This window comes from Dermacentor silvarum, chromosome 3 (assembly GCF_013339745.2).
Source record: "Dermacentor silvarum isolate Dsil-2018 chromosome 3, BIME_Dsil_1.4, whole genome shotgun sequence".
In the NCBI taxonomy this organism is placed as follows: domain Eukaryota; kingdom Metazoa; phylum Arthropoda; class Arachnida; order Ixodida; family Ixodidae; genus Dermacentor; species Dermacentor silvarum.
The window spans coordinates 181,039,377-181,052,084 of record NC_051156.1 but is presented as its reverse complement, the minus strand read 5'-3'; the positions used below and the strand labels follow the sequence as shown (position 1 = coordinate 181,052,084).

General features: G+C 45.9%; 1 protein-coding gene across 1 annotated transcript in view; it reads right to left on the bottom strand.

Annotated features, from left to right (window-relative positions):
- LOC119445062 (retinal-specific phospholipid-transporting ATPase ABCA4) overlaps window positions 1-12,708 on the bottom strand; it is a 31,372-nt gene that overhangs the window by 9,332 nt on the left and 9,332 nt on the right. The window contains exons 3-6 of the mRNA XM_049664856.1: window positions 9,430-9,550; window positions 6,853-7,046; window positions 3,765-3,844; window positions 793-942 (exon numbers count right to left, since the gene is read on the bottom strand). Coding sequence (XP_049520813.1) covers window positions 793-942; window positions 3,765-3,844; window positions 6,853-7,046; window positions 9,430-9,550 — 545 coding nt within the window. The remainder of the gene's footprint in view (window positions 1-792; window positions 943-3,764; window positions 3,845-6,852; window positions 7,047-9,429; window positions 9,551-12,708) is intronic.

Below are 12,708 nucleotides of genomic sequence, written 5' to 3'. Positions count from 1 at the left end.
AAATAGTCATTAATACACGAGCAGAGTCATGGTAAGCCAGAAAGGAAATGCGAAAACGAGAGACGACGAGCTGCTTCAGATCTTAAGATCTGTGCCATCTGTATTTAATTAGAGTTACGAACTTTAGCCTTACCAATTTTCGGCACTTCCTGCACGAAATTTTGAGCAGATCAAAATCAGGCTTCCCAAAGTCGGTAGCAATTCCGCTTTTTCTGTCTCTAAAATTCAACAACATTTATTTAAATCGGTTCCGCGGTAGTGTAATGAAAGAATTTCTACCTTTCACGTGCATTCGAATCGGGAAACCTGGGCTGGTCCTAAGGAAAAAGTAAAAAACTTCATCATACCGTATTTACTCGAATCTAGGCCCATCTCAATTCTAAGGCCAGAAAAATTTCAGAAGCTTTCTTTGAATGCAAGCAGACAAAGATAGTAAAACGGCAACAGCCACGAGAAGCAAATCCCATTTATTACCAATGTCCGGCGCCAGCCACGCAACTTGCCCCGGCTTACCGTACACGCACCACTGCACTGACAGCGCGTGATTGTTGTCAAACGTCTCGCTGTCTTTTGACGCCGGTGTTAGCTCCTTGCCATTTATCCGATGGCCCCTAACGAAATCCTAGGAGTTTCGTAACGTATGCTAAGAAAAAAAAAGAAAAAAATGGTCTCCAATTCACGCTGTGAATGTGGCTGGACAGCCAAAAGCTGTAAACGACAACTGGAACGATTACCATATGGATTCGGTTAAATACGGTATACGTGTAAACGAATCGGATGGCTTTCACCCACCGCCATGCCCGAGTTGTTCTCTTCGACGACGGTCCACACCGAGCGGCTGAATGGCATCATGTAGGTGATGAGGAAGCACATGCTGGCGACCACGTCATTCATGGGAGGCGGCTTCGGGTAGCGGGGCACGGGAAATACCTGGGACACAGGCTGCGGCCACAATCGAAAGTTTTCGTCACGCAGTTGTGCAGGGATGGAAAAAATATAATAAAGAGCGCCTCAACTGCTAAAGGACTTTGGTCTTAATTGAGTATGCTGAAGTGGCATTTTCAAATTGTCCTTGTCCACAAATGAAGGTCCTAGGCCCTAGACTCCTAAAACCATAGATAACAGACAGGAAAGCCTCGGTGTACCCTTAAATAAGTTACTATAATAGTTTGTCGTTTCTTAGTAGGTACACGTGTTATGATGACGTCATAACGCAGAAGGTGGTCACGTGGGAGCAGAACATCTTAGCGTTTCGGTGCATCGCTCGCCTGCTGTACAGCTACATCGGGCGAGACAAGTAGCAGCATGGCGCCTGGGCGTGTAACGCCGAGTTTCCGATGCGAGATATAAAGCGTTCGTAAAGCTTCTTGGTCGTCCGTTGGGTGACTTTGTGATATATACCACTTGCTTTAGGCGGAAGGGAGCGCCATACAGTTAAAATGTCGGAAGTGTTATGCTGCATCCGGATGAATACTTCGAAGACATAAGGCATTACCATAATATACTCAGAGATAGTATTCGGTACTCTGCTATGCATGAACTGTTCGTAAGGTAATATTTTACAGGTGCCAGAGCCTTCGGAGTGTTCATAACATGCTTTCTTTTTTATTATTGGTATCGCGGTGTGGCATGTAGTTTATGCCATATATTCCCTTCAGCTCAGAGGCCTAAATATTGTTAAACGACGTGAAATATGCTTATTTTGTGACATATTGGATTATATCGACCTGGTTTAGCGTACCAGGCATTTCGCCAGGCTATATAGCATGTCCAGCTATCGTTAAAGTCTTCCTTCATCTCTATCTATCTCTCTCTCTTGAAACACACCTATCTCCCAAGGTTCAGGAATCATTAACTTGGAGTGGGCGAATATTGAAATTTCGAATACGAATCGAATATTCATTTCTTATATCGATTCATATTCAATTAAAAAACTAAATCCTGGGGTTTTACGTTCCAAATCCATGATTTGATCCATCAAATGCACGGTACACGGGCATTTTTCGCATTAACCCTTAACAAACGAACATTTGATTCATGGTCTTACTTAATTGTCTCCATTAACAACCAAACAAACCCGACACCATTAAATCCATTCATTAACTCCATAATTCGCAAGGACAGGCATATTTAGCTTTTCCTTCTTGCCGCGCACAATAATAGACTGTGGAACCTCTCAGCAGCGCTACCCGCTATCTACAAATGAACATTTGAATTTTTTTTTTCATTTGGTATTGGGTTGTATCATGTTACCTTTATGCGCTCCCTGCTTCGGCCTCGAGTCCACAGTATATATACTTCAATAAAATTAATTAAAATAAAATAAAACAATTTTGCAGCTGGAAGGCCGCGTGGTTGCTGCAGGGAAGCACAGGCACGTGCCGAACGCATTGAATAGTTAATTTCTGCTCAATACCTTCCAGTCATTCAATCAAAATGACTCGCCTTTAAGCTGCTACGGTATTTCTTCTCAATTTTTATACGCAAAGCAATTTATTTGAACCTCATCATGTTTCATGCTGTCATTGTCAGGGTGCGTCCAGGTATTATACCCCACCCACTTTAAAAGCCTAAGAGCAACGAAATTTAATTTGGGCTAAATTTGTTATAGATAAGTATGCCTGATGCAATGGTGCATCCGGGGATCCGGGGTGTGCACAAGTCAAGGCTGCGCCAGCACCGTTTTGACCAAACGGTTCAGACCCGTGTAAGGGCGCCGCACCTCGTCGAAATTGTGGGAAAGAAAAAAACGTGCGGCCCTAACACGAGTCTACACGGTATACCACTGGTATCAATCTTGCCACAGCTGCAGGGATGGTAATTGTACAGTTTCCCTGTTAGCAGCCTTTAAACAGCACCTAAGCTAGGGAGCCTAGGTGCAAGCGCTGTTTTAACAGCGCTTGCATGTAGGCTCCCTAACCTAAGCAGACGATGTGTGCACCTGGTGGTCGTCACTATGACTTATATAAGTTTCAGCAAACCGCATCTGAGATCTCCCTGCGTACCGCGGGCAGCTGCGAGCGTCGCCTATCTTGGACGTCGTGCCGAGGACCCGCGCGTTTTTATGTCACGCGTCACTTTTGGCGAGCGGAAATGGCGGCATTTTTTTCAAGTTCCGGTATCGAAAACGGTTATCTTTTCGAGTTCTTAGTGACGCTTCCGCTCGTATTTTAAACGCCAAATTTTGCGCGGAGGCTTCATTGTATAATACACTATGTCAAACTAGGCTTCTTACGCGGCACAAAATTTAATTGCAGTTGGCATCGAATATTTTTTTTCCCATTCCCAAGCTAGTCAGCTGACCGGAAGTTGAGTTGTTAATAGATACGTGTATCAAGCAACGTAAATGGGCCTTTTTATTTCCATATTCGTTTTACCAAACGGACTTCGCGCAACCTTTATCTTTCATTTTGTTCAAAAATGAGACAACATTCGGTATTCGAATGGATACACGAAGGTTTTTTTTTTTTTCTGCAGAATATTTGTACAAGAGTCGATTTGGAAATTTTGACTTTCAAACCCCCGTAATTATAATCCACGTATTGAAATAAGTTTCGACATACATCGTGATTGTCCTTATATCAATTAAGAGTGTGTTCAAAGATTGATCGGGCGTTATAAGCGATAAATTCGTAGAAGTGTTAGGACTCCAACGACGTTTTACTAAAACACTGCGTAGGATTCAGCAACGTAGGACGTAGGAGCAACAATCCGTAGGATTCAGCAACGAAAATGGAGCTTCGCCGATCCAAGATTTTACTCACGTGGACAGACGGCGACGTGATCGAGATGTGTTTTCCAAGCAAGAGCGATTCTATTAACGTTTGGCATTCCGTGATCTCTCCTGCAAAAGTTACCAACAGGATAATCATGCAATCATTTCTATTAACACCTAGAACATGCGGGAGTATCTGGGGAGTTTCTCTTTTAATGTGAACCAATTATTTTTAAATCGAACAATGTCAATTATGCATCAAAATGTACGAGCGAGCCATTAACACAATTTCACCGATTACTTTTCGAACTAATACTTTGGGGTTCATATTGCAGTTCACAATTGGTGCGGGCGAGTTTGCGAGGAATACTCACTTAGAATTAGCTTTGCAGATGACGCACCAGTTTTTCAAACGAGTTTCTCACATTATTCACTTAGGGCACGTGTTTCGCTTGCAAAATTGAAGCTGTGTAGAAGCGAAATCATGTCTGTGTAACAGAAGTCCAAAGTCTAGTGACATTTTCGAGATGTATGTCCCCAAATTCTGCTAAAAAATGCATTGGTGTTACAGTTAAGATCCTGCCGCACTGCTTGACGCATGCGTCGTGAATCTGTTAGCTCTAACGTCAAACAACACATCAGTACTGTTCGGCTTAGATCTCAAAATTGCAAGATGGGACCTTACTGAACAATAAAAAAGTTAATTAGTGATTCTTTTTAATGGACTATCAAGACAGTCCAATTTCTCACGCAGGTGATTTCCGTCTTTTTCATAAATGCCCCTGGAAGGCGGAACAACGATGTCTGAAAAATAACAGCGCCTTTCGTCCAGCTGTGGCCGCGCCGCACAAATCAAGTTCATTTGTCGCTTATGTACGTTTCCGAAAAAATTTCTTCGCATTCACAGGCTCATGTTAGCCAGCTGCATAATAGCATACAGTCGAAACCGGTTATAATGAACAGGCTTATGCGCTGCAAGTTGTTCGATATTTCAGATAATTCAATATGCCCAAACTGGCTATAACGAACCTAAACGAACTTTTGTGACGCTTTCGGTGTATATGCGTATGAGTTATCTTTATTGCATAAACTAAAACAGACAGGAAGTTATTTATTCAAAACAAAAATATGCATCGTAGGCAGAAATTTTCGCCTGTGACCTAAGTGTTCTTCTTCAGAATCACTAAGAATCTGAGCGTTCTCAATGCACGAGATCGTATAGACCTGCTCCAGTCACTTCCCTCAGATGTCGGCTAGTACTGGCGCAGCACTTCCACCTCAAAAGCTGAAGTCTTGAAGCATCAAGCGAAGCAGCTCCTCATCTGACATTCGGCGCCCTGAGTTAAGTGTATCAAATGTCCGGTTCGCTATGAGGGAGCTATTTTACATGAATACCGGTCAGTAAGTTGTGTGTTTGATTATATAGAGACAAATTCGATTCGTCCCTGCTCATTATATTTTGGTTTCGCCTGTCTGCATCTAAAAGTGTCCATTGTGAGAATTCCCGCAACGTCTGTGGGGTCATGGAAGAGGAAGCATCTTCCTCTACCACGCCGCACCACTTCATCAGGTTCCGCTCCTGCGAGCGCATCCCGAGCCAGCCACCCAGGTTAAGTAAACAAAAGGCCCTCCCCGGAATGCAACCTATAATGTGGCCAAGAATGGCTGCGACCTACTTTTCCAGGCCCGTATACACATCGGAGACATTGCAACGAGCCTGCTGACGAACTGGCCAATGGCGCATGCACCAAAGCGTGATGACGCCAGCAGTGTCGCCATTGGACGAGACCAGACACGACATCAGCCGCGCACGCCTAAGACACTATTTGGAGCCGAGGATCGCCACGAGCTTTTCGCTATACAACTAATGCCAATCCTCGCACGATGTATGCATGCGCCCTCCAACTCGAGCTGGAGGTCGGAGGCGCGAGTACCACCGAAAGGATCTGCCAGTATGGTGGGGGCGAACTAGCCCAATCGGCCTGTACACTGCATGACCAGTGAATATGAGACCATATACGGCCTTCATTTTCTAGGAATGTTCAGCCGCGGTGAACAGACGAGCCTACCGGCGCATAAACATCATGACAGCGAGCCTCCGGGATTTCACCGGACCCACAGGCAGTATGCAGCAGCGCATTTCAGCCTATCCGCCTAAGCGGAGTGACACTGATCCCTCCGCCTGAGATCAGTGTCCGCACTAGGTCAACACCATAGAACGGTGGCGGTCAAACATTTACCGAGCCCCTCAGTTATTTATTGTTAGTTAATTATTGCGCCGCGCGCTTCCGCTGTTTCCTTCTTTTTCTCTTATTCGTCTTCTATCTTATATCCTCAATGCTCGCTTCACATCGCGGCTGAGGTGTCCGCCATTGAGTGACAGTTACTGCGGTTTTCCCCTTCGAATAATAAACGTTCCTCTTCCAGGCGGAGGTTTAAACCATTGCAACCATGGAGGAAGGAAAAATATAGGAGGGAGCATTACGTCACGAAGCCAGCCTTGGCAAGCGAACGCTTGTTTGGCCATCACTGCTGTTTGGCCAGCAGTGATGGCCAAACACGTGACCTCTTGCGTCGACATTCACGGAGAATCGAGATTTGCCGAGACGTTTGGTTACCGGTAGTATTTATTCGGTGCGCACCCGGCCGGCAGCTGCTCACATGCAGGAAGGAAAAAGATTTTTTTCCCTGTTTTTTTTTTTTTTTCCTTGGTTTTGTTTCAAGAGTTTCGAATGGTTCCGAATGGGTATTGAAAAAAAAATCAACCGGGAGTACTAAAACCTACCGCGCGCTCTGACGTTTTCACCACGTGTTAATTGGGACACCACAGTCGGCGTCAATCGCTTTGTGGTAGGCTGCCTCCTATATTTTTCCTTCCTCCGTGATTTCCACTCTTGCGTCACGTGACCGCCTGAGTGATCAGCAGCCGTATTTTAAGAAAGAATCGTGGCCGCATCGCGCGCACGCGCGCTCAACACGCGTGATTCGACAAGCGGTCAGCTATACAGGATCCCGAAGCGGGAGCCTGCCCACCGACGGTCGCTATATCTCCAGCTTGGGAAACACTGAAGCCGACAGGATTCCTTATGCACAGCCAAATTTTGAAGACTGCATTCTGACAACAGTGGCGCGCTCACCTTCGATAGGCGCCGTTCGCAGCGCGTAGCCGGCCCTCCGGGTCCGCAGCACTGGTGGCGACAGATGTCCGTTCACGTAGCAGGTGTAGTTGACGCTCTTGGCAGAGCCTCCGCTGAAAGTGCGCACGAGAGCGCAGATGCCCCTGAAATCTGTCTCCGCGCAAGTCTCCAGCAGCGCCCGCTCGTTATTCACCCTGCAGCGCACGAGGCACGCAACCGCGTGTAACTAGAATCGTAGAGAGAGAGACTAAACATAGAGATCCACAGAAAAACTATGAAGTTCATTGTCTTTTCTGTAGTTACCTAGATTAACGTCGAGCCCGGATCCGCTGCGGTATGTTTCAGTGGCTATAATAGCACTGCGCCGCGGAGATTCGAGGGCGAGGCTTCGATCCCGTTCGCGGTGGCGGCCTCATTTTGATGGGGACAAAATACCAGAGCATTCGCGTATACATAGATTTAGGTGCACATTAAAGAATCGCAGGTAGTCAAACCTAATCCGTATTCTTCGGCTGAACCCCGTAATTTCATTTAAATTTAGACTCAGGGTCTTACACGTCTTGTTATCTAGGTTGTCTATAAGTGTGGTGGAAAAAGAATGGAAAGAAATAGACTTTAAAGATTATACTGGCGGTTTGTCTCGCTTTTATTTCGTTATTGCATAGATGTCGACCCAATAATTACGTCATGGAGCCTCAGTCATTTATCGAGAGCGTAACAGATAATTGCGTTACCTTTCAATGCAACCAGTTGAAAACGTGCGCCAAGTGCACCGCGGCCTCGGATGGGAAAAAGTTGACTACAGCAATGTAACCGATGCCCGATGTTGTTCTCTCATGGTATTGACACACCACTGACGCGCACCCCACTGCGCATGCGCATCCTCCTCCCCCTCCTCTCCTCTCCTTGTCTCAACTCCTCTCCTCTCGGCATTCCTCCTCTCCTCTCCTCCTCTCCTCTCCGTATTGCGCAACGAATGGCAACACCTGCGGCTCCGCGCGCGATAATGCGAAGCAGCTTAGGTTAGATCTAGGCGCGACGGTAGGTGCCCCAGAGGCACCGGCAATAAAGTCCCTATATAAGAAAAGTACCGCCATCTACTCTTTCCTTCGCCGCCTCCTCTCCTAAAGCGCTTGCTTTTTTCTTTACTTTTTGCTTGCGAAAGCCAAATCGACGGTGGCGCACCTAGAAAGTCCACGTTGAAGCTTTCAGGCCGGGCGCGCGCCGCCGCCGCCGCCGGCGACTGCGGCTGCGCAGAAGACTTTCAACATGGCTCTGAGGCGGAAAAAAAGAAAATATAAAGAAGTGAAAAGCGCGCGCTATCATCGTCCAATCGGAGATAGAGGAGAGAGAGAGAAGCGGCGTTTGTCAAAGGATGGCGGTACTTTTCTTATATAGGGACTTTAACCGGCAACAGTCACCAATGCCGCGCGCGTTCGGTGCGAACGCGGGCAAAACGCCGACGGCGTCAACAACAGTTCTGCGCGTTGCGGGTGCTGCTGCATGTCCAAGTTTATACAGCTGATAAAACTACCTTGAGTCGACCCCATGGCTGCTTCGCATACTACTCAGGGTTCCCCTACGGGAAGATGGTGCAATTTTTTTTTCTTAAAACCAGGCAACTGACTGTGGTAAGTGTTATACTAAACGACTTGGACTCCAAAATTCGAAATTTCTGCAAAACTTGAGCAAGAACAGTGCAGCGGTGAGCGCAAAACCTTTTTTCGAACATGCGCAGCGAAATATGCAGGACCCTGTACTATATAACCGTCATTCCCATAGTAATGAAACACAGATTCAGAGTTCATTACTATTATCACATAGTTTCATTATTACGAAACTCTGTGGTATTGAGTGCCACACAGAAAGAGAAATGACGTCTGCGCATGTATCCACTGGAGACCAGCAAAAGACAAAAATGTCGCGGACGAAGATGACGTTCTGTAAAGCTCTAAGACGCTGTCCTTAAGTAGATCTGTCCGGCATGATAAGCTACCTCTGTCGCAGTAAACGAGTTTAAGGTATAGGAAGAATCGATCGGCCTGCTGTTTATTGTTTGGGTTATGTTAGGTAAGGTAAGGTTAGGTTAGGTTAGATTGGGTTGGGATGGGTTGGGTCAGGACGGGTCGGGTCGCGTCGAGTTGTGTGCCCAAAGCTGCAGAATTTACGCGGAAAACGTCAAGGAACAGTGTGCGACTTTTTCGATCTGTAGTCCCAACCGTGTTCAAGTAGCCCTATGCTGAAAACAGTGATAGATGAGCACGATTACGATCGTACGCCAGCACAAAAGAAAAGCCGACAACAAGTGCAGCCCCAGTACTGGAAAATCAATGTTTATCGAGGCGATCCTGAAGTGGCTCATTCTTCTCAGAAATGTTGAATTATTTCCCCATTATAGTCTTACACAAGCTTGTCCTATTTCCCGTCGAACTGTCTTTTATGCTGTGGTCATGTTCAAGCCAAGCCAAGCTTTGCAGTGGTGTTTCTACAGTGCTGAAAAAGTGCTGCGCCCCAAAAAAATCGACGCGAGAAAGAATTTGACGGCGCACACGTGTGAGCTGACGTCACGAGACTTACTGTGTTACCAGAATCCTCCGCATTTTGTGTTTAGGTATATTCCCGAAGTCATCCATGGGTTCGTCCACTTCATGGCCGTTTATGAACAGGCGTATTTGCCGGTGCCGCTTGCTCGAGAAACCTGCAAGCGAGTGCGTCACATTTCACATCCATAAAACCCGACTCCTGTAGAGACAAATAGTAGCTTAGCTAGCTTTTCTATCTAAAGCCGTCTAACGCAGTTCTAAATAAGAGCTTAAGAAAGACTTCGAGCAAGGGCGATATTAAATACACGAAATGTTGAAATACAACGATGCGTAATTTGAATGTGCTTTTATTGCAATCGGCTTCGTGGCAGAGGTGGGTTTGTTTCTGCAGAGCAGAAGCAACAGACTTCCGCATGGCCTCAGAGATCACACCAGTGTGATCTCGGAGGTGACGACTTTTGTAGCTTTATCCGCCTTGACGTCACAAGATGTCATCACCTGCTCTCTGGTGCTAATGTGGTACGCCTTTACAAATTTCGGCATACGTATACGTTTTCGTTATACTTAAGCAGAGTACAGCCATGGAATATAAGGGTGTCCCAACTATCTTGGAGATACTCAGAAAGCTTTTTTTTTTCATTCCGCCTAGTTACATAATTAGTCTTGAATAATTAATCAACTTCTCAAATATTATAATTAGATGAAAAGTATCGATGAGAAAATTGTAGAGCGACATGAAAAACTCCCGATACTGCTTTCTGTTGCTCGATACGTGCTACATCAAAGTGTTTTTCCGAGCGTGAAAGAAGCCCGCGACCACGCAAAGTGCCTCGAGCGACCAGTCGCGCGGCAATGTTGCGTGTATTCGCATCGTAGGGGTCTGCTCATGCGCAGTAACCTGGTCCCTAGTTCTTGCGCACGCAAGCCGCTTGCGTCTAAACCTCTCTAATGCCTGCTACCACCGATCTCAGCGCGTGCTCTTCCATAAAGGCAACAGGGGAGACATAAACTCGATGTTGTTGCACGTTAATTGCAACAAACAATAATTTTTTTAATATTTTTGTTTCAACGTGCGACAACATCGAATTTATGTCGCACCTGTTGAATAGTATAAGTGTGTACGTTACAAAAAGCTACCGAATATGCAAACGTTTATCTGGAGAAAATGGGCACAAATTGGTCAGCAAAGCACCCCCCAACAAGTGCGCATCGATTAAAACCTACAGGGAACCAAACATACTGGGCTGAGACTGCCGAACGCCCGACTCACGTGTCGAGCAGGCTTTTTCAGAGAGGAAAAACAAAAGGAATGGCATCATTGAGAGTTAGTTTGCAAAGGCTGAATGCGTGATGTAACGCACTTCCTGAAGTTTGCTTGCGGCCACAGATGTGCGCTGATTTCGTGTTATGACGAGAGTAAAACAGGAGCAAACACTTCGAAGCGAGTAAAATAAAATATACCATGGAATTCCGAGCATGTTAAGCGTCATCGTGCAAAGCCCAATGATTATTTCATTAATACCAAAAACTACCCAGATTAGTAAAAAAAAAAACAATATGCTCAATATTTCAGATTGCTCCAGCACCGTTGGAAAGTAGTGAAAGATAGTGTGTATTCAAGGTGTATATTAATTGGGTTAGCAGGCAGTGATAACCAGGACGCAGCTTATACTTGAGCCAGCTTTGTTCCATGACAAAAATGATAGCTACCGTCTTAACACGACCTCTGCAACGTCGTTGGCGCGCTGTAGCAGCACGCATCGCGGTTTCAGCGCAAAAACGGGCAGGTAATTCTGGGGCCGAAGTCACAAAGTGTTTCGTTCGTAAGTACTGTCTTGCTATTGGCCGGTCGATTTCGCTAACAACACGTCCAACATCACGATCGGTTGCCTTTATGGAAGAGTTGTAGGCATAAGAACGCTTTTTTTTTTACACCGAAGGCTGTCTATGGCTAGGGTTCCGTGCATTTTTCGTGTCCCTCAACAAATATGCGTGCGCAAGAACTCCGCTTCCGAATTTGATGCAAAATCGCTTCACTCTAACAAAAGCTTATGCGTCTCATCACTTGGATATGCATTTTCAGTAGATTAGTTATCAATAGACACCATTTACAAGATCAGTAGACTCTCAGGTAGATAATAATGGTTTCTCAGATTTGCCTCTGTGCGACCCGCGCCGGCCATGTGTACACTTGCACCACCCTCTCTTTGTCGTCGTTCCAAGCGCTTGCGTGCCTAGTTTCCTTCCACTCTCCCGGCGTGGCGGTCCCGTCGCGCGTGTCTAGTTTCCTCCGGCTCCCCGAGGTGGCGGTATAGTCTTAAACGCGAATGTAAGCCGCCGATAAAGACTGCCGATCAAAAGAAAAGCGTGCGTGCGTGTATCTTTCTTCGGCATGACTGGCGTCACCCCTCAAGAGAAATAAAAATTGCTCATACCTTTGATCTAAATTCTGTGTCATCTCTACGTCGTGTGCTAAACTGCTTCGCTGGTAATCCACCTTTCGCAACAGTGGAATGGCGCGTGATTTTTTCTTAATGTTTTCTTTTCTATCAAATACAAACTTCGAAGCTTAGCTCTGAATATTTGCGCAACGTTTCGAAACGTGCACATAAGGCATAGCACTTGTTGCGTCTCAGTGTATACTCCCAGTGCCCCTTGTACCTTTGCGCTGAAACGCGCGTGCACAACCAACGCCTATAGGAGTCGTTGGTACAACGCATGCATACATTCCGAGCACTCAAAGCAGCGCTTTATATTAAATGCCGCGAAAGGCAATCGTAGGGGCTTGATTTTTTTTTTTTTTGTTTTTAAGAGCGCAGCCCTTAAGCCCCAACCAGACGTACGCGTTGGAACGCGTCCGCATGCGCCGCGGTCCCGGCGCGGGGGGGGGGTTCAAGGCAACCCGGAGCATCACAAAGGAGCATTAGAGGACGCCACACCCGACAGTGTGCCTCAACAAAACGAATATTTCCACTCCCCGTCTTTTTATTTTTGGCTCTGAGTAACACTGTTTTATTTTTATTAATGAAATCTATTGAGACGAATCGTCCGTATAAAAATATTATACTGTTAGGAAGATCCATCTCAAAATTAAAAATACAAAGCTATTAATAAAATAGTATTTAAAAATTACACATTTTACATACTGCGATTTTTACCGAAAAAAGAATACTAAGAAATAGGTGCTTTCCTCAAGTAGTCCGGGCCTTCAGCAAGTGCGCCTCTCCCGAAAAACATGCCTGGCTACGGGCCTGCTTTGACCTTCGTGCTTCGTTGACTCTTGGAATCTTGAGACCAGTGTCCAGAAGAAATA